Genomic DNA, 25,332 nt, shown 5'->3' on the forward strand with positions numbered 1-25,332 from the left:
AAGTGGGTCAACAACCGTGCCTAAAGGTCTACCTTCAGACACTGTTTAGATGAACGTTTTTCTTTCTGGCACTGAGGCTTTTTGAGCTTTGCTATTGGTCTCTTTCTTTGCTGGCTTTTCTCCCACTTCTTATAGAGACTCTTTGGGTAGGATCGCTAAATATTAATGGCGCCAGAGATGCGGGAAAGAGGATTGTGTTGGGTGAATATGTAAAACAAAAAATAGTACAGGTGCTGTTTCTGCAGGAGACGCATAGCGATGTGGTGAATTAAGTTGATTGGGGGCTCTAGTGGAAAGGGGCAGGTGTGCTGAGCCATGGGACAAATGTTAGTGCAGGGGTGGCAGTCCTTTTTGTACCGGGTCTGTCTGTAATAATGTGCTCCTCAAAAGCGGTGTGTAGGAGTAGACTGCTTGTAGTAAAAGCAGAAATTAACAACAGGGGTTTTGTCTTTATAAATGTGTATGTGCCTAACACAGGGAGAGAGAGGGGGCTTCTATTTGGGTGTCTTAGACAGGAACTCTCACAGGTAACGCCTGAGGAGACGCTGGTGGTCGGCGGGGACTGGAACTGTACAATGGATTTTACGAAAGACAGAAATGGGGAGGAGCCTCATTCAGGTTCAGTGGGGGTGTTAAGGGACATCATTAATCAGTTTGACCTAGTGGATGTTTGGAGAACTAGACATCCCAACACAAGACAGTATACATGGGCGAAGGTCTTTGGGGCAAGGGTGAGTGCAGCCAGGCTTGATCGATTGTACATGTCCAGGAATCAGAGCAATAGGCTTTTGGGCGCTACCATTCTCTGTCTATTTCACCAGGTCCTCTGCAGGCATCCTATTGGAAGTTTAATGTAAAGCTCTTACAAAATTATTTAAAATAGTTTTTTGGGGGGTGGAGGGGTGAGGTTTTTAATGAAATGAGGATGTACCATTAAAGAAAGACAAAAAGTGAAGTCTCTCTCTCTCTCTCTCTCTCTCTCTCTCTCTCTCTCTCTCCCTCGCTGTTGAACTGTCCTCCCATCCTAGACATCCCACTGGAGATGGCTAACAGTCTCAACACAGAGGTAGCTGTGAACACCCAGGAGAACACCCAGAGGATGGACGAGGAGTTGGGAAGAGAAAGGGGTAACAGCTATACAGCTAATATATTAATTTGGAACAATGATGAAGTTGAAGTTGTATAGAAAAACATGATGATTGATCTATATTTGGTTCTCTTAGATTCTCCTCTCTTCCTGGAACACCATCACATGGTAAGACCCTCATCATGAAGAGAGAAAGACTGAAAGAGAGAACATTTTAATTTAAAAACTATTCTTCACACTATTGGTTGAATTACAGTATCTATTATTTCTACATTTTAGAGTTCTCCAGATGAATTTACACCTGAAATCCATGATCAGGACAACAGGAGAGAATACCAGTAACTTAATATATTTAATGTTTCTTATTGGTAGTTTGTATAAAAGAAGGAAAATACCTTAAATCCAGGAAATCTCACAAAATGAAATCCTTCATTTTTTGCTCTAGATTCCTGTGCCCCCGTGCAGGTCTGTTCCAGTGCAGTATAACAGGCCTGGTGTTTAGGATGGAGGGAGAGGGAGAGGTGCTCTATAGGACAGTCCCCTGGAACAGGAGGCTTCTAGCCCAGAGAGGCAAGAGACCTGCAGGACCCCTGTTCAAGTTGACATGCCTTAATGGGTCTGTCTGTCAACTACGCCTCCCACACTGTGAGATCTACCCTGGTAACTACACAGTTAGTTAGAAAAGTGAGAGTAGCGTTATCTATCTCTTGTTACTTTCTAACCAACAATGCTATTTTATTTTTCTTTCCCAGGCGATGGATGTGACTTCCTGTCTGTAGCCCATGTGACTGATGACATAATTGAATTTCTCGATCCTCATGAGATAACAGAAACACACATCATCATAAACATCACTGGATTCTGTGATTATGGCCTCACCAAGAATAAGGATGCTCCTGTCTTCCCTATCAAAGCACTTGTGTTGTTGTTCTACCGACCATCAGATGACCCTGAACTGGAATCTGTACTGCATGTGTTGCTGCTGCCTCGGAACGTTGTCCTAATGAAGGTGACTACTGTAATGCCATGACTGACATTTTACTTGGTGTCCTATCAGTCATTTGAAATGACCATTCTGAATCCTAGTTTTTGTTATTGTGAAGATATTTTTCTCTCAACAAGATCATCTACTCCTCTACTCTAGGTGCAAGAGGAGAGGGCGGAGGAATGGCTTGAGAGAAACCTTCATTGAAACAACCTCTGACTGTGAACTGACCCCTGATCAGACTTACAGCCTCTCCACTGATGGGTATCATCAGGTGACACCTAAGGTAGTGATGGTTAATAGTTCAACATCCACTGAATAACAGGAAAAAGGGCTTGATTCAATCAGATCCGCATTAACATCTGCATAGCAGTTTCATTGTTTTTATTTAGGTGATGTCGGAGGTGTAAATGCGTTAGAGCTGTCAAGTCAGCAAACGGCTCCCGTCGTTATACCTTTCGTGGATATTGCCATTAGATGCACTGAGTGGCGTTAGTAATAATCCCATGTAGCGTTGTTACAAATTGGAACAGTGGAACGTGTGTTGTAATCTACACCTTGATTAGGCTGATACAGGTGTGTTATGTTTCACTATATTGGATCACTCCAATGTATTGTTATCACTCCGCGGTGGAGGGATACATCCGAGGTGAGGATTTACAGATTTGCTCCCGCGTACACCTGTGTCACGGCTGGGGTCCGCCCCTATATATAGACCCCATGGCCGAGACACACGTTCTCTTTCATTTTCTCGGCGGACGTCCGTATGGTTTGAGGTACAAACTTTCTGAAGTTCGCTTGATAAGTCACTGTTAAGTGTAATATCTTGCGTGGAAGTTACTCACTGGCTGTTTGCAGCCTGGACCAGATGGCCACATGGCCAGCCCCTCTTGAGTGTCCACTCGCTGCGTGCGGTTGATCTGTATCTTCCGCCCGTGGTTTGTCGTACTTGTGTTTCGTTAGCGTTACACTACGACTCCGTGGTGCATCCATTAGTATGGTGGCTCTTGCTGCACAAACTGTAATTTACCTTCCACAACTTGCCAACTGGCTTGTTCTATGTGTGTGTTGTGAATTGCTTTAACATGGTTCTTTGCTAATTACCCTGCAGGGTTTTTTCTTGTTCTTTCCCCTGCAGAATGTAAGAGTATCGTGGTGGGCTTCCACTACGTTGAGACATTTACTTTGGAGTTCCTTCATGGAGATACTCCATCATATGGTGCTGTTTTTACTGCTTGGATATTAAACCGGCTAGGTAATATTGCAGTTGGCGTAACACTAAAACAAATAAATCAAATCCATTACCTGGTTGCTGTTTTTTTGTCTGCCTGTTTTTCCCACACAGGTCTTCCCCGGTTTTTTGCAGAGGTACTGGGTAATTTATCCCTTACTGGGTTCCTATTCCTCCAAGCGGGTCACGACATAAGCTCTCCCAGGGCGTCGTGGCCTTGTTGGCTTGGCTGAGCTTATGGCTTCCCTTTGTGACAGGTGTGATAGTGGCATCCCCCCTGGGGATCCGCATACCTCGTGTATGCACTGCCTGGGTTTGAGCCACGTGGAGAGGAGCACCCTACTGGATGCCTGTGTTGAGTGGTGTTCTCAGAACGCCAGCGCCTGGCGCGATTGGAGGCCATGCGCGAGTGGGTGGGCCGAGCTGGGGACGAGCTCCCTCCCTCAGGAGTGGTGCGCCAGAGAGCTGTTAGGCCCTCTACTGGGCCCAGTACCCCTCCCAGGAAGCATGGCCGGAGCCACCACAGGCAGAGCCCATCTGCTGCCCGTCCTGGACGGGGGCAGGAGTCGGACCGCTGGGACCACCTTGAACTGAGGTCTCATGCCCTGCGTCAGGAGGTTGATAGCTTCAGTGGCGACTACAGCTGTTCCCTGTTGGCCAGTGATAGGCTGTTCCTGGGGGACGATGCTGGTACTGTTCACTGCTGTGATCGGTGCTACCAGGCTGACAGGCCATCAGAAGCCGGCAGCGGTGCTTCATCGCCCCCAGCAGCTCAAGAGGCTATGAGGAGCCTACTCACTCGTGTAACCACTGAACTGGACATCAAATAGGTGGACAGTGATGACTCTCCATCTGTCCCCATCTCTGCTGAGTTCCACAAGGCCTTGCAGGAGTGATGCGGACTAGAAAGCCACATATGGGTCCCTCTGCTCTCTTGTTCGTCTTACCAACGCGGCCATGCTGCTGCAGGCCTACCTACAAACTCTGTTGCCCCGGCTGCAGGAGGGCACTGAGGAGGTCCTCCAGGAAGCGATGGAGGTGTCTCGCCTGCTTTTGCTGCTCCAGAGGGATTTGGCCCGCACCAACGGACGGGCCTTGGCACAGGTGGTTACCCGCGTGTTGCAGGCCATGTCCAGAGACCAGTGGTTTGTGACGCTGAACATGAGGGATGTGTACTTCCATGTTCCTGTTCACCCAGCTCATTGACAGTACCTCCGTTTCACTTTTGAAGGGACGGCTTACGAATTCATGGTTCTTCCCTTCGGCCTCTCCTTGGCACCCCACACTTTCACAAAGTGGTTGGACGCTGTCCTGGCACCTCTCACGTCCCGAGGGTTGTTGATCCTCAATTACCTGGACGATTAGCTGATTTGTGCCCCTACCAGGACCCAGGTCCTGTCAGACAGAGACACGCTCCTGATCGGCAGGCTGAGCATTACTGTAAACGACAAGAAGAGTCGTCTGATGCCCACCCAGAGGGTGGCCTTCATTGGCATGGAACTGGACTCAGTCCTCATGAGAGCACGCCTGCCCACCAGAAGGGTTCAGGCGATCTTATCTTGCCTCGACCACTTTCGGCAGGGGCGAGTGGTATCCGCTCTGACCTGCCAACGCCTGTTGGGCTTGCTGACGGCGGCCTCGTTGCTGATTCCCCTGGGCTTGCTCCATCTCCGGCGTCTTCAATGGTGGTTCAACTCCCGATGGCTGCAACCGAAGCGCCACCGTCACCGCCAGCTATGGGTGACCGCACAGTGCCTCAGGGCATTGTTGAGGTGGCACTGTTGCTCCTTTCTCTCAGGTGGGGTGGAGATGCTGAGGATGTGCCGCCGGGAGCTGGTCAGCACAGACGCCTCCCAGATCGGCTGGGGGGGTGTGACCAAGGGCAGGTTGGCCAGCGGCTGTTGGCTACCCCCTTGGAGCGGCAGGCACATCAATACACTAGAGCTCCGAGCTGTACTGCTGGCCCTGCGGTCTTTCCTTCCACATCTGAAGGGAAGACATGTCCTGGTGAGAACGGACAACACAACAGTGGTGGCTTACATCAACCATCAGGGTGGACTGAGGTCCCACCATCTCCATCTTATGGCACGGGAGCTCCTTCTCTGGGCTCAGGGACGTCTAGCATCTCTACGTACCTGGCATCCTGAATGTGGCAGCAGATATGCTCTAGAGGGAGGGCCGCCACCTTGGGACTGGAGCCTACATTCCCAGGTGGTGCAGCACCTGTGGGACAAGTTCGGGAGGGCGCAGATGGACCTGTTTGCCTCCCTAGGCAATGCACACTGCCCCCTGTTGTACTCCATGTCGGAGCCACCAGGGCCTCTGGACTTGGATGCTCTGGCTCACGATTGGCCAGGGCTTGAGCTTTACGCATTCCCCCCTTTTCCCCTGATCCAGGCTGTGCTGGACAGGACCAGTATGGCGGAGCATCTGCTCTTTGTGCACTCGTAATGAGGTTGTGCCCGAGTCATGCGGGGTGCAGTATGTCCTCCAATACCTGCAGTCTCGCTTGGATGAGGGCTTTGCAGCCTCTACACTGAGAGGGTATTTGGCCGCTATATCTGCCTGCCATGTGGGGTGGATGGACAGGCCAATGGGGCGCCATCCCTTGGTGTCCAGGTTTTTTAAGGGGGTTTGTCGCCTGCGTCCAGCTAGGACCCGCTCAATGGCTAGTGTTGTGGCAAATCCGTCCTGATATTGATCAAAGAACAAAAGTATTTCCAGAGTTTTTGTAGAATTAAGATAGACTTTATTACAATGGACAAAGCCGAGTGGTCTGCAGAGCATCTCCTTTTCTACCTCCCCGCTCTCAGTTTATATAGTCATTTTACGTACATTTTTAGCTTAACCCCTCCCTGTTGGGTTCCCCCACCACTGTCTTCAGTTTCCCCCTCTTGACCGCTCCGCCCACTTCCTTAGTCTATGATAGTGGCGAAATTTGACTTCCCCTCCTCCTATGTATGCACAAATAACAGCCCTGTCATGTAAAAATAATCATGTTCAGTTTGAACTCTGTTCAACCCTGGCTCACCCTGGTTTGACCTGGAGATTGATTGTTGGACATGGCAGGTCCACAATCAATCTCACAAACATACCCAAACCCCTCCTCATCACTAGCTGGGATCTGGATGTGGTCTTGGCAGCTTTGGCAAAGCCGCCTTTTGAACCGTTGGAGTATGCCTCCCTGAAACACCTCTCTATGAAGGTGGTTTTCTTGGTAGCGATTACTTCCATGAAGAGGGTGCTCCATACTTTTTCGGTAAGTTCTGTGTGCTACCGGATGGACCCCGGTGGGAGGAGTATATATCTCTACCCCAACCCTTCATTCCTCCAGAAGGTTCTGTCAGACAGGCATGTGAACATCCCTTTTATCCTGTCTGCTTACGACCCCCCGGCAGTGGCGGGGGAGTCTGGGTCTCCCTCCAGCATGCTGTACCCTCTGGGTCTCCCTCCAGCATGCTGTGCCCTCTGGGTCTCCCTCCAGCATGCTGTGCCCTGTGTGGACACTGGCTACCAATGTGGAGCAGACACAGTCAGTGAGAACAACAGACCAGCTCTTTGTCTGCTATGGTGAGAGAGTCCTGGGGGTTGGGCTATCAAAGCAGAGGCTCTCTCACTGGATCGTGGACATGATTACGACAGCATACCGCCTGGCTGGCAGGCCAGTGCTGGGATCTGTGGTGGCACATTCAACACCAGGTGTGGCTGCGTCCTGGGCTCTACTGAGAGGAGTGCCCCTCGCTGATATCTGTGCTGCGGCCAGCTGGGCTTCCTCTTGCACCTTTGCTAGGTACTATCGGGTAAATGTGGCACCTCCCTCTGCGGTTGGTTCAGCGGTCCTGGGCGTCGCCTCCCCTTCCAGGGACTGTGCCGGGACCCCCGTTCCACATCGACGGCCCCTGCGTCTTGGTTCTGCGCTGGGACTTCGCCGCTGGCTGGCAGGTCCCTCTAGCACCGACTAAATCTGGTATGGGTATACCAATATATTGGAGTGATCCAATATAGTGAAACATAACGAAGGAAACCACGGTTACGTAAGCTATACGGCGCTAGAGGCGTCTCAAATGATGTAGAGAATGTGTGTCGCGGCCATGGGGTCTATATATAGGGGCGGACCCCAGCCGTGACACACATGTACACGGGAGTAAATCTGTAATTCCTCACCTCGGATGTATCCGTCCGCTGCGGAGTGATACCAATATATTGCAGTGATCCATATAGCTCACATAACCGTGGTTATATACGTAACCTTCGGTTTTGTGACAATGACAAGAGCAGCCGCTCAGCGAGTTGAACTCCCACATATCGCCTAAATAAACACAAGGACCTGCTATGCAGGTGTCGGTTAGCGTGGGTTAACGCTGGAACTGATTGAATCTAGGCCAAAGACTTCAAGATGAAGTTAATGTTGTTCAATGCCAAATATTGTATGATTCCATAAACTGACACCGTCATATGTTTGTCCTTTTTTTTATCCAGACCAAAAAGTTTGATAATGATAAAGACTACGAAAACTACACCACAACGTTTGCAGTATTCTTACCTGCCAAAGTTAAAAAAGCTGAACTGACGTTGAAGAAGAAGAAGAATATAGCCTGGTCGACATTAGACCTACTGTCCAGTCTATTTGTGAATCGTGAATATCCGTGGAAGGGTTTCTACAGATATCAAGGTAACGGTTCAGATAAAACAGTCAAAGTTTTGTAAGCACTAAGCAGTGTATTGGAAACTCCTAACTCCCAAGGAGAGATAGGCCTACCACTGGGAAGAGTATTATTACTGAGATAATTACTGATGTCCTGTATTGTAAGAGCAATACCATTGATGAATACTATTTTTCTGATATAAACTGATCATACTTTTAACGTTCTTAATATATACACTTGAGGTTATAGACCCTTTTTCTCTCTCTGTCCCAGCCCCTCTCCCTGCAGCCACTCCTGCCAGACCCCCTACTCTCCCAGGACGGGACTTCATTACCAAACACAGGATTGCTCTGGAAACTCGCCTGGGACTCTTGCAGCCCATTCTCTCGCATCTGGAGGATCACAAAGTTCTGAATGCTGAGGAGAGGGAGGAGGTGGTCAGCAAATCCACCAAGACCCAACAGAACCAAACCCTGCTGGACATGGTGGTGAAGAAGGGGGCTCGTGCCCAGAAACAATTCTACCAGGTCCTGAAGGAAGTAAATCCCTCCCTGGTCGAAGACCTGGAAAAGCCGACAGTCTGAGACAGGTAGCCATGGATACCACCTCACAACCTCAGAAGATATCAAAACATGTATCATAGACAGAGAGCAGTACTTTGAGGAGGAGCCATCCTGACCAGAGGTGGTTGGTGTGTAACGTGATTGGACCCCATTCTCACCAGCACTCCCATCAGTCTGTAGTTTCCTATACAAGCCCCAGGTCTCAGGCAAGGTGACATCACTGTGAGGCTACTGTCTACCAGACAACCTACCTGTGTTACTCTGGTACACTGGCTGCAGACTACAAGATCAGGGACTCTATTCTTTATAGTCTCCCAATATGATGGAGGAATGTTTATGTTTTATATTTGTAAATATCTGTATATTGAATTTCTATCTGGAACATGTTGAATGTTTAATCATCCTGGACAGGTCTCAGGCAACAACATGTGAGACTTAACATCTAGCAGACAACTGACTGGACAGCTGCACTGGCTGAAAAGAAGCTCGATATATATCTCTGTTTGGATATATAGTGTATACGTTTATATAATGGTATTTTTAAGAGCATTTATAAATTGTAATGTCATTATGTTCCAACAATAGGGACTAGTGGGCTCCTTTTATGATAGATAAAGAGAAATAGGTGCAAATATCACTCTTCAGATTAGAAATATATCCTTTATAACAAAATATATTTTAAGGTATGACCTTTCAGCCATATCGACATTAATCAGACTGAATCTCAGGGACTAATTTCACTCTCAGGGAAATATGTTATATTTTGTAATGTATAAATATCTGGGATAGTGTTTTGTAATTGCATGAATCGAAACTATTTAATCTCTCAATTCAATTCAATTGGAATCAGCAGTAGGGGGAAGCAGCACCACTGGCCTCCCCACCACCTTTGTTATTGTTTTTGTTGCCTAGCTACGGAGCGTCGTGCAACATGGTAAAAATAATTGCAGTTCATATTGTGCTCTTCTATCATGTGTGTAATGATAGGTCCCGTGTAGCTCAGTTGGTAGAGCATGGTGCTTGCAACGCCAGGGTTGTTGGTTCGATTCCCACAGGGGGCCAGTATGAATTTATTTATTTTTTTAAAAGTGTATTTACTAACTAACTGTAAGTCGCTCTGGATAAGAGCGTCTGCTAAATGACTAAAATGTAAAAATGTAATGATGTCTGAGGGGAAAACATTGTGGTTGTTTATAGTAGCTTCTTTGTTGTTGTAATATCTCAAACGGACGTGGCTGTTTCACCATTATGGATTCCAGCTTTAATCAGACTGAATGTCAGGGACTCATTTCACTCTCAGGGAAATATGTTATATTTTGTAGTGTATAACAGGGTTGTGGTCAGTTACGAATTGAATTGAGAATGCCGCAAATTCCAGTTAAATTATTTCATTTGAATTAAATTTGAATTGAAGGAGTAACCAGGATACAGAATTGCAATGTGAATTTGAATAAAGGGAAATAGAACAGAATTCTCTGAAATGAAAATGCCTCTTCTGTTCTATAGGTGTAGTCTATACATATACATCTTGTCAATCTCCCTTCATTTGTTCCTTTTGTAAGATAAACTATGTCTTTCTCTCTCTCCCATGAGATACACTCTATGTCTTTCTCTCTCTCTCTCCCATGAGATACACTATGTCTCTCTCTCTCTCTCCCATGAGATACACTCTATGTCTTTCTCTCTCTCTCTCCCATGAGATACACTATGTCTCTCTCTCTCTCTCCCATGAGATACACTCTATGTCTTTCTCTCTCTCCCATGAGATACAAAAGTCAAGGGGTCTGAATACTATGACATTTATCAGAGACATAGAGCAGTACTTTGTGGAGGAGCCATCCTGACCAGAGGTGGTTGGTGTGTAACGTGATTGGACCCCATTCTCACCAGCACTCCCATCAGTCTGTAGTTTACTATACAAGCCCCAGGTCTCAGGCAAGGTGACATCACTGTGAGGCTACTGTCTACCAGACAACCTACCTGTGTTACTCTGGTACACTGGTTTCAGACTACAAGATCAGGGACTCTATTCTTTATAGTCTCCCAATATGATGGAGGAATGTTTATGTTTTATATTTTTAAATATCTGTACATTGAATTTCTATCTGGAACATGTTGAATGTTTAATCATCCTGGACAGGTCTCAGGCAACAACATGTGAGACGTAACATCTAGCAGACAACTGACTGGACACAATGAACACAATATCAATATATATCTCTGTTTAGATATAGTGTATATGTTTATATAATGGTATCTTTAAGAGCATCTTTTAAATTGTAATGTCATTATGTTCCAACAAAAGGGACTAGTGGGCTCCTTTTATGATAGATAAAGAGAAATAGACTCTCACTCTTATAGGTAATAGAAATAGACTCTCACTCTTATAGGAAGTAGAAATAGACTCTCACTCTTATAGGAAGTAGAAATAGACTCTCACTCTTATAGGAAAGAGAAATAGACTCTCACTCTTATAGGAAATAGAAATAGACTCTCACTCTTATAGGAAATATAAATATACTCTCACTCTTATAGGAAATAGATATAGACTCTCACTCTTACAGGAAGTAGAAATAGACTCTCACTCTTATAGGAAAGAGAAATAGACTCTCACTCTTATAGGAAAGAGAAATAGACTCTCACTCTTATAGGAAAGAGAAATAGACTCTCACTCTTATAGGAAAGAGAAATATACTCTCACTCTTATAGGAAGTAGAAATAGACTCTCACTCTTATAGGAAAGAGAAATAGACTCTCACTCTTATAGGAAGTAGAAATAGACTCTCACTCTTATAGGAAATAGAAATAGACTCTCACTCTTATAGGAAATAGAAATAGACTCTCACTCTTATAGGAAAGAGAAATAGACTCTCACTCTTATAGGAAGTAGAAATAGACTCTCACTCTTATAGGAAATAGAAATAGACTCTCACTCTTATAGGAAAGAGAAATAGACTCTCACTCTTATAGGAAATATAAATAGACTCTCACTCTTATAGGAAAGAGAAATAGACTCTCACTCTTATAGGAAGTAGAAATAGACTCTCACTCTTATAGGAAAGAGAAATAGACTCTCACTCTTATAGGAAATAGAAATAGACTCACTCTTATAGGAAATAGAAATAGACTCACTCTTATAGGAAAGAGAAATAGGCAAAAATGTAGCTCTTGAGATTAAATATATCCTTTTTTTTCTACCATATCGACATTAATCAGACTGAATCTCAGGGACTCATTTCACTCTCAGGGAAATATGGTATATTTTGTAGTGTATAAATATCTGGGATAGTGTTTTGTAATTGCATTAATCTATTTAATCTCTCTGTCTCAATTCAATTCAATTGAGATTACAAATATACAGTGCATTTGGAAAGTATTCAGACCCCTTGACTTTTTCCACATTTTGTGACATTACAGCCTTATTCTAAAATGGATTAAATAAAAACATTTCCTCATCAATCTACACACAATATCCCATAATGACAAAGCGAAAACAGGTTTTTAGAAATGTTTGCAAATGTATAAAAAAAATAAAAAAAATACCTTATTTACATAAGTATTCAGACCCTTTGCTATAAGACTCGAAATTGAGCTCAGGTGCAACCTGTTTCCATTGATTTTCCTTGAGATGTTTTTACAACTTGATTGGAGTCCACCTGTGGTCAATTCTATTGATTGGACACGATATGGAAAGGCACACACCTGTCTAAATAAGGTCCCACAGTTGACAGTGCATGTGAGAGCAAGAACCAAGCCATGAGGTCGAAGGAATGTCCGTAGAGCTCCAAGACAGGATTGTGTCGAGGCACAGGGAAGAAAAACTTTTCTGCAGCATTGCAGGTCCCCAAGAACACAGTGGCCTCCATCATTCTTAAATGGAAGAAGTTTGGAACTACCAAGACTCTTCCTAGAGCTGGCCACACTGAGCAATCGGGGGAGAATGGCCTTGGTCATGGAGGTGACACTCCCCATCCAACCTGACAGAGCTTGTGAGGATCTGCAGAGAAAAATGGGAGAAACTCCCCAAATACAGGTGTCCCAAGCTTGTAGCGTCATACCCAAGAAGACTCAAGGCTGTAATCGCTGCCAAAGGTGCTTCAACAAAGTACTGAATAAAGGGTCTGAATTCTTATGTAAATGTGATATATACAGTGGGGAGAACAAGTATTTGATACACTGCCGATTTTGCAGGTTTTCCTACTTACAAAGCATGTAGAGGTCTGTAATTTTTATCATAGGTACACTTCAACTGTGAGAGACAGAATCTAAAACAAAAATCCAGAAAATCACATTGTTTGATTTTTAAGTAATTAATTTGCATTTTATTGCATGACATAAGTATTTGATACATCAGAAAATCAGAACTTAATATTTGGTACAGAAACCTTTGTTTGCAATTACAGAGATCATACGTTTGCTGTAGGTCTTGACCAGGTTTGCACACACTGCAGCAGGGATTTTGGCCCACTCCTCCATACAGACCTTCTGCAGATCCTTCAGGTTTCGGGGGCTGTCGCTGGGCAATACGGACTTTCAGCTCCCTCCAAAGATTTTCTATTGGGTTCAGGTCTGGAGACTGGCTAGGCCACTCCAGGACCTTGAGATGCTTCTTACGGAGCCACTCCTTAGTTGCCCTGGCTGTGTGTTTCGGGTCGTTGTCATGCTGGAAGATCCAGCCATGACCTATCTTCAATGCTCTTACTGAGGGAAGGAAGTTGTTGGCCAAGATCTCGCGATACATGGCCCCATCCATCCTCCCCTCAATACGGTGCAGTCATCCTGTCCCCTTTGCAGAAAAGCATCCCCAAAGAATGATGTTTCCACCTCCATGCTTCACGGTTGGGATGGTGTTCTTGGGGTTGTACTCATCCTTCTTCTTCCTCCAAACACGGCGAGAGGAGTTTAGACCAAAAAGCTCTATTTTTGTCTCATCAGACCACATGACCTTCTTCCATTCCTCCTCTGGATCATCCAGATGGTCATTGGCAACCTTCAGACGGGCCTGGACATGCGCTGACTTGAGCAGGGGGACCTTGCGTGCGCTGCAGGATTTTAATCCATGACGGCGTAGTGTGTTACTAATGGTTTTCTTTGAGACTGTGGTCCCAGCTCTCTTCAGGTAATTGACCAGGTCCTGCCATGTAGTTCTGTGCTGATCTCTCACCTTCCTCATGATCATTGATGCCCCACAAGGTGAGATCTTGCATGGAGCCCTAGACCGAGGGTGATTGACCGTCATCTTGAACTTCCATTTTCGAATAATTGCGCCAACAGTTGTTGCCTTCTCACCAAGCTGCTTGCCTATTGTCCTGTAGCCCATCCCAGCCTTGTGCAGGTCTACAATTTTATCCCTGATGTCCTTACACAGCTCTCTGGTCTTGGCCATTGTGGAGAGGTTGGAGTCTGTTTGATTGAGTGTGTGGACAGGTGTCTTTTATACAGGTAATGAGTTCAAACAGGTGCAGTTAATACAGGTAATGAGTGGAGAACAGGAGGGCTTCTTAAAGAAAACCTAACAGGTCTGTGAGAGCCGGAATTCTTACTGGTTGGTAGGTGATCAAATACTTATGTCATGCAATAAAATGCAAATTAATTACTTAAAAATCATACAATGTGTTTTTCTGGATTTTTTTTTTAGATTCCATCTCTCACAGTTGAAGTGTACCTATGATAAAAATGACAGACCTCTACATGCTTTGTAAGTAGGAAAACCTGCAAAATCGGCAGTGTATCAAATACTTGTTCTCCCCACTGTATATATATATATATATATATATATATATATATATATATACACACTGCTCAAAAAAATTAAGGGAACACTAAAATAACACATCCTAGATCTGAATGAATGAAATAATCTTATTAAATACTTTTTTCTTTACATAGTTGAATGTGCTGACAACAAAATCACACAAAAATTATCAATGGAAATCAAATGTATCAACCCATGGAGGTCTGGATTTGGAGTCACCCTCAAAATTAAAGTGGAAAACCACACTACAGGCTGATCCAACTTTGATGTAATGTCCTTAAAACAAGTCAAAATGAGGCTCAGTAGTGTGTGTGGCCTCCACGTGCCTGTATGACCTCCCCTACAACGCCTGGGCATGCTCCTGATGAGGGGGGGCGGATGGTCTCCTGAGGGATCTCCTCCCAGACCTGGACTAAAGCATCCGCCAACTCCTGGACAGTCTGTGGTGCAACGTGGCGTTGGTGGATGGAGCGAGACATGATGTCCCAGATGTGCTCAATTGGATTCAGGTCTGGGGAACGGGCGAGCCAGTCCATACCATCAATGCCTTCCTCTTGCAGGAACTGCTGACACACTCCAGCCACATGAGGTCTATCATTGTCTTGCATTGGGAGGAACCCAGGGCCAACCGCACCAGCATATGGTCTCACAAGGGAGACCTTGGTACCTAATGGCAGTCAGGCTACCTCTGGCGAGCACATGGAGGGCTGTGCGGCCCCCCAAAGAAATGCCACCCCACACCATGACTGACCCACCGCCAAACCGGTCATGCTGGAGGATGTTGCAGGCAGCAGAACGTTCTCCACGGCGTCTCCAGACTCTGTCACGTCTGTCACGTGCTCAGTGTGAGCCTGCTTTCATCTGTGAAGAGCACAGGGCGCCAGTGGCGAATTTGCCAATCTTGGTGTTCTCTGGCAAATGCCAAACGTCCTGCACGGTGTTGGGCTGTAAGCACAACCCCCACCTGTGGACGTTGGGCCCTCATACCACCCTCATGGAGTCTGTTTCTGACCGTTTGAGCAGACACATTTGCACAAAGGTGGAGGTAGCAGTCCTGCTGCTGGGTTGTTGCCCTCCTACGGCCTCCTCCACGTCTCGTGATGTACTGGCCTGTCTCCTGGTAGCGCCTCCATGCTCTGGACACTACGCTGACAGACACAGCAAACCTTCTTGCCACAGCTCGCATTGATGTGCAATCCTGGATGAGCTGCACTACCTGAGCCACTTGTGTGGGTTGTAGACTCCGTCTCATGCTACCACTAGAGTGAAAGCACCACCAGCATTCAAAAGTGACCAAAACATCAGCCAGGAAGCATAGGAACTGAGAAGTGGTCTGTGGTCACCACCGGCAGAACCACTCCTTTATTGGGGGTGTCTTGCTAATTGCCTATAATTTCCACCTGTTGTCTAATCCATTTGCACAACAGCATGTGACATTTTTTGTCAATCAGTGTTGCTTCCTAAGTGGACAGTTTGTTTTCACAGAAGTGTGATTGACTTGGAGTTACATTGTGTTGTTTAAGTGTTCCTTTAATTTTTTTGAGCAGTGTATATATATATATATATATATATATATATATATATATATATATAACAACACTTCTGCAAACAGAGCTCAGAGGGCTGACATCTACAGGTTATGATCAGTATGCGTACTACTGAAATAGAACCTACCTGGAACAACGAAACTGCTCAAACTCTCAGGTGTAAATATTAGATTTTTATTCTGAATGGATGACATTTAATTTTTTACCTGAATGTAAATTTGATATAAGCCACTGTACGTTACAGTTATTTTGTCATGCAGCAAATGCTATGCATGAAAATGATGCATTCATATTTTAAAAGTTTGTCAGAAGATAAATCATTTTAAATGCATAAGTACTGTACAAACAGTGTTAATTGTATGTAAAATGTATGCACTCACTAACTGTAAGTCACTCTGGATAAGAATGTCTGCTAAATGACTCAAATGTAAATGTAAAATATATATATATATATATATATATATATATATATATATATATATATATATATATATATATATATATATATATATGTATATATATATACAGTGGGGAGAACAAGTATTTGATACACTGCCGATTTTGCAGGTTTTCCTACTTACAAAGCATGTAGAGGTCTGTAATATTTATCATAGGTACACTTCAACTGTGAGAGATGGAATCTAAAACAAAAATCCAGAAAATCACATTGTATGATTTTAAAGTAATGAATGTGCATTTTATTGCATGACATAAGTATTTGATACATCAGAAAAGCAGAACTTAATATTTGGTACAGAAACCTTTGTTTGCAATTACAGAGATCATACGTTTCCTGTAGGTCTTGACCAGGTTTGCACACACTGCAGCAGGGATTTTGGCCCACTCCTCCATACAGACCTTCTCCAGATCCTTCAGGTTTCGGGGCTGTCGCTGGGCAATACGGACTTTCAGCTCCTTCCAAAGATTTTCTATTGGGTTCAGGTCTGGAGACTGGCTAAGGCCACTCCAGGACCTTGAGATGCTTCTTACGGAGCCACTCCTTAGTTGCCCTGGCTGTGTGTTTCGGGTCGTTGTCATGCTGGAAGACCCAGCCACGACCCATCTTCAATGCTCTTACTGAGGGAAGGAGGTTGTTGGCCAAGATCTCGCCATACATGGCCCCATCCATCCTCCCCTCAATACGGTACAGTCGCCTGTCCCCTTTGCAGAAAAGCATCCCCAAAGAATGATGTTTCCACCTCCATGCTTCACGGTTGGGATGGTGTTCTTGGGGTTGTACTCATCCTTCTTCTTCCTCCAAACACGGCGAGTGGAGTTAAAGCTCTATTTTTGTCTCATCAGACCACATGACCTTCTCCCATTCCTCCTCTGGATCACCCAGATGGTCATTGGCAAACTTCAGATGGCCTGGACATGCGCTGGCTTGATCAGGGGGACCTTATGCGTGCGCTGCAGGATTTTAATCCATGACGGCGTAGTGTGTTACTAATGGTTTTCTTTAAGACTGTGGTCCCAGCTCTCTTCAGGTCATTGACCAGGTCCTGCCGTGTAGTTCTGGGCTGATCCCTTATCTTCCTCATGATCATTGATGCCCCATGAGGTGAGATCTTGCATGGAGCCCCAGACCGAGGGTGATTGACCGTCATCTTGAACTTCTTCCATTTTCTAATAATTGCACCAACAGTTGTTGCCTTCTCACCAAGCTACTTGCCTATTGTCCTGTAGCCCATCCCAGCCTTGTGCAGGTCTACAATTGTATCCCTGATGTCCTTACACAGCTCTCTGGTCCTGGCCATTGTGGAGAGGTTGAAGTCTGTTGAATTGAATGTGTGGACAGGTAACGAGTTCAAACAGGTGCAGTTAATACAGGTAATGAGTGGAGAACAGGTGGGCTTCTTAAATAAAAACTAACAGGTCTGTGAGAGCTGGAATTCTTACTGGTTGGTAGGTGATCAAATACTTATGTCATGCAATAAAATGCAAATTAATTACTTAAAAATCATACAATGTGATTTTCTGGATTTTTGTTTTAGATTCTGTCTCTCACAGTTGAAGTGTACCTATGATAAATAATTACAGACCTCTACATGCTCTGTAAGTAGGAAAACCTGCAAAATCGGCAGTGTATCAAATACTTGTTCTCCCCACTGTATATATATATATATGTATTAAAAAAAAACATTTTTTAATAAGGCTGTAACATAACAAAATGTGGAAAAAGTCAAGGGGTCTGAATACTAATATCTATGACGTTTCGGCCATATTTGAATCTGCAGTAAGGGGAAGCAGCACCACTGGCCTCCCCACCACCTTTGTTATTGTTTTTGTTGCCTAGCTGCGGAGCATCGTGCAACATGGTAAAAAGAATTGCAGTTCATATTGTGCTCTTCTATCGTGTGCAATGATGTCTGAGGGGAAAACAGTGTGGTTGTTCCCAATAACTTCTTTGTTGTTGTAATATCTCGAACGGACGTGGCTGTTTCACCATTAAAGATTCCAGCTTTAATCAGACTGAATGACAGGCACTCATTTCACTCTCAGGGACATATGTATATTTTGCAGTGTATAACAGGGTCCTGGTCAATTCAGAATTTAATTGAGAATGGCTCATAAATCCAATTCAATTATTGAATTTTAATTGAAGTAATAAGTAGGATACAGAAATGCCATTTTTATGAAAGGAAATAGAGTTGAATTCAGTGGAATTAAATTAAATTAAAATGCCTCTTCTGTTCTATAGTTGTAGTCTATACAAATATACATATTGTAAATTAAATATCAAACATGTTGTAATAAACATGCATATAAAATATTGATGAAACAATTGATTTTCAGGACAAACTATTGAAATGAATGATCAAGGAAAACACAACTTGTAGTTATTATATTTCATTAATCACTTAAATGTTGTTCAATATGGGGGAAATACTACACTTCCCACAATGCATTAGCTTAACCCTCAAGTTATCCCTGAAGCCTTCAAAAAGAAGACAAACAAATGAAATGGTTGGTGGAAAATATAATGGTATATTCTAAGCACTAAGGTTAATAGAGTATATGAACATTGTTTCCAGAGAAAAGTTATATATTCTTTGGTATCTGGAAGTGTGACCTGTCAGATTCAATGAAACTCTCATGTTCTATGACTGAGTGAAATTTATTTGAATTGCACTGAATTAAATTATACTTCCTGTCACGGAAATTCAAATTCTACATCCTGTGGGGTGTGGCCAATTGAATTTGAATTTCAACTCATGAGTTGAATGGGAGTCAATTCCCAAATTCTGAATTGAGCAAAACCCTGGTGTATATAATATCTTATAGTGTTTTTCAATTACATGAATCTATACTGAACAAACATTAAATTAGGAAACCAGTCAATTGAAATAAATTCATTAGGCCCTAATCTATGGATTTCACGATTGGGCAGGGGCACAGCCATGGGTGGGCTTGGGAGGGCATAGGCCCACCTACTGGGGGAGCCAGGCCCAGCCAATCAGAATTAGTTTTTCCCCACAAAGGGGCTTTATTACAGACAGAAATATTCCTCCATTTCCTCAGCTGTCAGGGTGGCTGGTCTCAGACGATCCCGCTGGTGAAGAAGCCGGATGTGGAGGTCCTGGGCTGGTGAGGTTACACGTGGTCTGCGGTTGTGAGGCCAGTTAGACATACTGCCAAATTCTTGAGAGAAATTTGAGAGAAATAAACTTTTTGTGAATATGGAACATTTTTGGGATCTTTTGTTTCAGCTCATGAAACATGGGACTGACACTTTACATGTCTGATGATAATATGACAACATGTATGAATTGACCTGTCTGATGATAATATGACAACATGTATGAATTGAACTGTCATGAAATATGACAACATGTATGAATTGACCTGTCTTATGATAATATGATAACATGTATGAATTGACCTGTCTTATGATAATATGACAACATGTATGAATTTACCTGTCTTATGAAATATGACAACATGTATGAATTGACCTGTCTGATGATAAAATGATACCATGTGTCAATTGCATCTTGAGTATACTCTACTGTATTCATTTCCATCTAACATGTATTACATGTTTTAGGCTGACTCTCTCTCTCTCTCTCTCTCTCTCTCTCTCTCTCTCTCGCTCTTTCTTTCTCACTCTCTCTCATTTCTCCCTCACAGCACCACATGCCCATGGCTCCACTTCTTCCTCCACCTCCACCTCTTCCCAATCATCATACATTAAAGTGTAATTTCCTGCTGAACCATCTGGATGCCCTAAAGACAAGGATAAGTGTCCTACATAGGTTTCCCTGGTTTTCCCGAAATCCCTGTTGGAGGATTCCCGCAATCAGGAGAGAATACGCAGGAAATCCGGAATCACCTGGAAAACCAGGCAATTTATTGAACGTTCCCGGGAATTTTGCAACCCTACTCCTACGATGAACAACATATATTTTTGATGTATTCTTCGTATGTTAAATCAATCCCACAAAGCAACTAAAGGAATCAGAACATTGTTTAATTACAAATACAACCTGTGATTCAACTGGAAACATAAAGAACAAGATAATATCAAAGATGTTGTATCGACTTTATTGCTGGATAAGAATGTCTTCTCTCTCACACCTATTTTGGTTTGGTGTCAGTTTGTCCACTAGAGGGCGACGCACTACTAGAGACCAATAGGGAGGATTCTCCATGGGATGGGATGGGCTGCTGAAAACCAGGAAACTGGAGCGCTCTACTATCAGGCTTCATTACTTTCCAGTCGGCTGTCTGCACCTGTAGTGTCTAAAAATGGACCCATCCAAGGTAAGAAAATAGTTTGAAAAAAAACAGAGTATGCTGTTATTTCGTGGATATATTAGTGGTAAAGTCTCTGGTAAAGTTTGTTGATAGTAAAGTAGGCTACATTGTATCCGTTTCATATTTCACTTCCTGCAACTCGGATGTGCCGGAAAAGAAACTTGCACGATGAAACGCAACAACGTGATGTAATAGTTCATAGGCCTACATTAAAATGTCTAGGTTATTATCTAGCTATGAATTCATAACGCAGTAATATCCTATGAAAAAGGGGGGTGAAGAAGGCTGAACTAGTTTATGTTCTACATTGTACTTGGTAAACTTTGTGTGTGTGTGTGTGTGTGTGTGTGTGTGTGTGTGTGTGTGTGTGTGTGTGTGTGTGTGTAGGAGGTATCTGCCTCTGAGAAGGAAAGGAAGCCAGCAGGGGAGGAGAGTGAAGAGGCATCCAGCAAACTCCTCAGGACCTCTTCTGGAATGTGAGTGAACATAGAGTATATTATCTATTATCTACCTGGTACAGCCAGGGCCACCCCTCAGAGTGGATATGAGTGAACATAGAGTATATTATCTATTATCTACCTGGTACAGCCAGGGCCACCCCTCAGAGTGGATATGAGTGAACATAGAGTATATTATCTATTATCTACCTGGTACAGCCAGGGCCACCCCTCAGAGTGGATATGAGTGGACATAGAGTATATTATCTATTATCTACCTGGTACAGCCAGGGCCACCCCTCAGAGTGGATATGAGTGGACATAGAGTATATTATCTATTATCTACCTGGTACAGCCAGGGCCACCCCTCAGAGTGGACATAGAATATATTTGACCAACCGCCTTGATTCGATGTAGCAAAATTTGAAATTGTGTTTTTTACATTGGATAAAAGCAGAGACACAGAGCTATAAAATGGTATATCATACACTGCATTTAAGGAACAATGGGAAAGTAATTCTGCTTTGAATTGTCTAAATTGATGGGTCATGTGAAAGAAATGCTACAACCCCCAGCCACATCTTGCTAAGTGGATGGGTCTCTGCAGAAGGTGTAAACGGTACAGCGAAATGGTTACTTGCATAGTAGCAATATTAAAAATAGATTGTGTCAATATAAAGGAAAATGAACAAGTGTCAATGCCAGTAGAGAAAGAACCAAATAATATAAAGGATGTACAAGAACAATATCAAGAACCATATCAGTGATACTGGTGATAGATGAGGTAGTTATATGCATACAATCAGGGGTAAAGTGGCTGAGCAGCAGGATAAAACAATTAATAGTAGCAGCAACGTATGGCGTGTGTGTTAGGAGAGAGTCATGTGAATAGAGGCACTGCAGATAGTGCTGATGACTGGGAACTCGCCCCCAGTGATGAACTGGTCCGTCAGAACCACACATGAACAAGGGAATCTATATTCGGAGAGCCTGTTTCTGTCCTGCCCTTGACTTTGGTGCAGGGCATGTGATGTCCATAGCCTCTTCGTCACAAAACTCCCTGATCTTCTCAAAAAGATAAGTTTGTCTAGCTGTGTCCAGTCCAGGTGGTGCTTGTACAGGCAGACCAACTATGTGAGGAAGGATGTCAGCGTTGCTTAGCAGCTGAGTCCGAACGCTCCTTGACAACAACAACACCAGGCTCCAGAGCATCGAAGCTGTAAAACAGGAAGTAACAACAACAAAATTAGAAGACATTACAACCTTGCATAACATCAATTCACCTCCTTAGTTTAGATAAGAAGAATAACCTCCTACAACACAATGAAGTGCTGGTACTGCTTGATCTGTGGCAGAGACCTGAAGTACGGAGTCAGGTGTTGTTGCCAGCCAATTAAGTTATTGCTTAGCAACAGACAGTATCCATGTTTAATCCTGACTCCATGTTCGTCATGTTTGTGATTAACTTTGTTTATCTCATAGCTTTCCACCAGCACCGTACCATCCTCCAGTACAACCAGCTGTGGGATGTTGACCCGTCACAGTGCTGTCCTTCACAACACCAGCGATCTCAGACAAAGTGTTTACTCTGGTCATTCTGACGCGTCTGCTTGATGAGGCCGAAGCACCAGTCGGGGGTGAACTTGGTGTGGCCTGTGATCAGGAAGTGAAGGTCCAGACTGTGGTGGATCATGTGATCAGGAAGTGAAGGTCCAGACTGTGGTGGATCATGTGATCAGGAAGTGAAGGTCCAGACTGTGGTGGAGCTGGTCTGCCAGGCACAATACCAGAGCACAAACTTGTTCTTGTTTTGGTCGCTGCAGTTGTCATAATTCAGGTCCACACGTGTTTCCCCAACTCTGCAGTTGGTGAAGAAATGGTGCATGTAGTTGTTGACTGCGCTGCTGCCTTTGCTGGATGACATGCCTTCATCAATCAACTAGTTGACTTGTTGTGGTCCTTCACAGCAGACACCAAACAAGCCACACTTGCGAGGAGTTAAAAAGTAGATGGGACCTGGCTGCATAGGGTCAGAAGGATAGTGCACCTGCAAACAACAACAAAAGAGCATTAAGATCAATTAAAATAATTTGTCTCACCCCTGTCAGTCTGTCTTTATACAGCTCAGTGAAAGGCATTTGCCTGCTTCCCATATACAGTACTAGTCCAAAGTTTGGACACACCTACTCATTCCAGGGTTTTTCTTTATTTTGACTATTTTCTACATTGTAGAATAATAGTGAAGACATCAAAACTATGAAATAACACATATGGAATCATGTAGTAACCAAAAAAGTGTTAAACAAATCAAAATATATTTTATATTTGAGATTCAAATAGCCACCCTTTGCCTTCATGACAGCTTTGCACACTCTTGGCATTCTTTCAACCAGCTTCATTTGGTAGTCACCTGGAATGCATTTCAATTAACAGGTGTGCCTTCTTAAAAGTTAATTTGTGGAATTTATTTCCTTCTTAATGCGTTTGAGCCAATCAGTTGTGTTGTGACAAGGTAGGGGGGTATACAGAAGATAGCCCTATTTGGTAAAAGACCAATTCCATATTATGGCAAGAACAGCTCAAATAAGCAAAGAGAAACGACAGTCCATCATTACTTTAAGACATGAAGGTCAGTCAATACGGAACATTTCAAGAACTTTGAAAGTTTCTTCAAGTGCAGTCGCAAAAACCATCAAGCGCTATGATGAAACTTCCTCTCATGAGGACAGCCACTGGAAAGGAAGACCCAGAGTTACCTCTGCTGCAGAGGATAAGTTCATTAGAGTTACCAGCCTCAGAAATTGCAGCCCAAATAAATGCTTCACAGAGTTCAAGTAACAGACACATCTCAACATAGCTATAGCCACTGGTAACATTGAATATATGAATCTACTGGTATGGTGCTGGAGAGAAATCAACTTTAAAAGCAGTGAATTGCCCCTCTAACATCTCTTCTATACCTCTATTGCATCATCCTCATGAACTGTGAAACGAATGTAGAACAGTGAAGTGACCACAGCATGTGGTGGTGGTGTAGGGGAACAGAGCAGTGTGTGACTGTTTCCTATCTCCAGGTGGACCATGTCTGAGGGGGAGTGTCGTCGTCTGCAGACTGAGATCTCTATTCTGAAGTGGAAGCTGGATATGCTGAAGGTAAGACTAGTGGCCATGTCTATAGTCAATGTGAGCAAACCACATACAGTAGATCACAATATTCTCTGAAGACACTGCAATCTACTGTGTGTGTATGTTTGTCTGTGTGTGTGTAGTGGAGAGGGCGGCTGGCAGAGGCCAACATGTATGAGAAGTTTGCCAAACTCCCCAGAACCTCCTCCTATGTAAGGTGAGTGGACATAATACGATGAAATGAGTCTAATATTAACAACTCTACCATAACATCTTTTATTACATCATCCTCATGACCTGAGTGAATGTAGAACAGTGAAGTGACCACAGCATGTGGTGGTGGTGTAGGGGAACAGAGCAGTGTGTGACTGTTTCCTATGTCCAGGTTGACCCTGTCTGAGGAGGAGTGTCGTCGTCTAGAGACTGAGATCTCTAGGATGAAGGTGAAGCTGGAGGTGCTGAAGGTAAGACTAGTGGTCATGTCTGAGAGGTCAAATGTCATTGGGAACAAACCACATATAGATCACAGCCACATACTGTGTGTGAGTGTGTGTTAAAGTTCCAACTGTAATCTATTTTATGATGATATTGAGAGACCAGTATAAATATTCTAATACGTCTTAACAATATTAATATATTCATGTTCTTTATTTTATATCAGTAGTCAGTTTTTCTATTCCTTCCTCACTGTTGTTATCTTTGTTGTTTTAGAGAATGTTGGCTATTCCAGCTCTGCTGCTGACAACTCTGGAGGAGATGAACTCACAAGAGCTGAAGACATTTCAGTCTTTCATGACTAGTGGCCTGCTGCCTGATTGTCCTCCCATCCCAGAGAGCCAGCTGGAGAACGCTTACAGACAGGTCACAGTGGATCAGATGGTGAAGACATACGGCCCTGAGAGAGTTGTGGAGATCACACTGAGGATCCTGAGGGGGATGAAGCGGGTAGACCTAGCAGAGAAGTTAGAGACAGATCACAGAGGAGGTAACAGAACAAGAATGTACATCAATCTATACATCACAATCACAGTTCAGTGGAGGTCTAACCAGAAAGAACATTCAACTGACTTCATAGTAACATTCAGCAGGCCTCTCTTTTATCATTTTTATTCATGATGTATCCAGGTTACCCCATTATGTTTAAACAGCAATCCAACATTCATTATATTCCATACATACAATCACCAATACAGTAGG

At 43.9% G+C, this 25,332-nt stretch overlaps 1 protein-coding gene and 2 long non-coding RNA genes across 3 annotated transcripts in view; all 3 read left to right on the forward strand.

Annotated features, from left to right (window-relative positions):
• LOC121532576 overlaps positions 1-25,332 on the forward strand; it is a 215,869-nt gene that overhangs the window by 83,115 nt on the left and 107,422 nt on the right. The window contains exons 3-7 of the mRNA XM_045226749.1: positions 20,960-21,048; positions 24,084-24,162; positions 24,279-24,352; positions 24,521-24,599; positions 24,847-25,120. Of these exons, the coding sequence (XP_045082684.1) occupies positions 20,960-21,048; positions 24,084-24,162; positions 24,279-24,352; positions 24,521-24,599; positions 24,847-25,120 (595 nt within the window). The remainder of the gene's footprint in view (positions 1-20,959; positions 21,049-24,083; positions 24,163-24,278; positions 24,353-24,520; positions 24,600-24,846; positions 25,121-25,332) is intronic.
• LOC121557005 lies at positions 1,029-1,427 on the forward strand. The gene is made up of 3 exons (XR_005998259.2): positions 1,029-1,127; positions 1,224-1,255; positions 1,367-1,427. It is a non-coding gene; the product is annotated as an uncharacterized LOC121557005 (long non-coding RNA).
• Positions 1,710-2,248, forward strand: LOC123493063. The gene is made up of 3 exons (XR_006661954.1): positions 1,710-1,747; positions 1,840-2,096; positions 2,232-2,248. It is a non-coding gene; the product is annotated as an uncharacterized LOC123493063 (long non-coding RNA).

This window comes from Coregonus clupeaformis, chromosome 18, assembly GCF_020615455.1.
Source record: "Coregonus clupeaformis isolate EN_2021a chromosome 18, ASM2061545v1, whole genome shotgun sequence".
Lineage (NCBI taxonomy): Eukaryota > Metazoa > Chordata > Actinopteri > Salmoniformes > Salmonidae > Coregonus > Coregonus clupeaformis.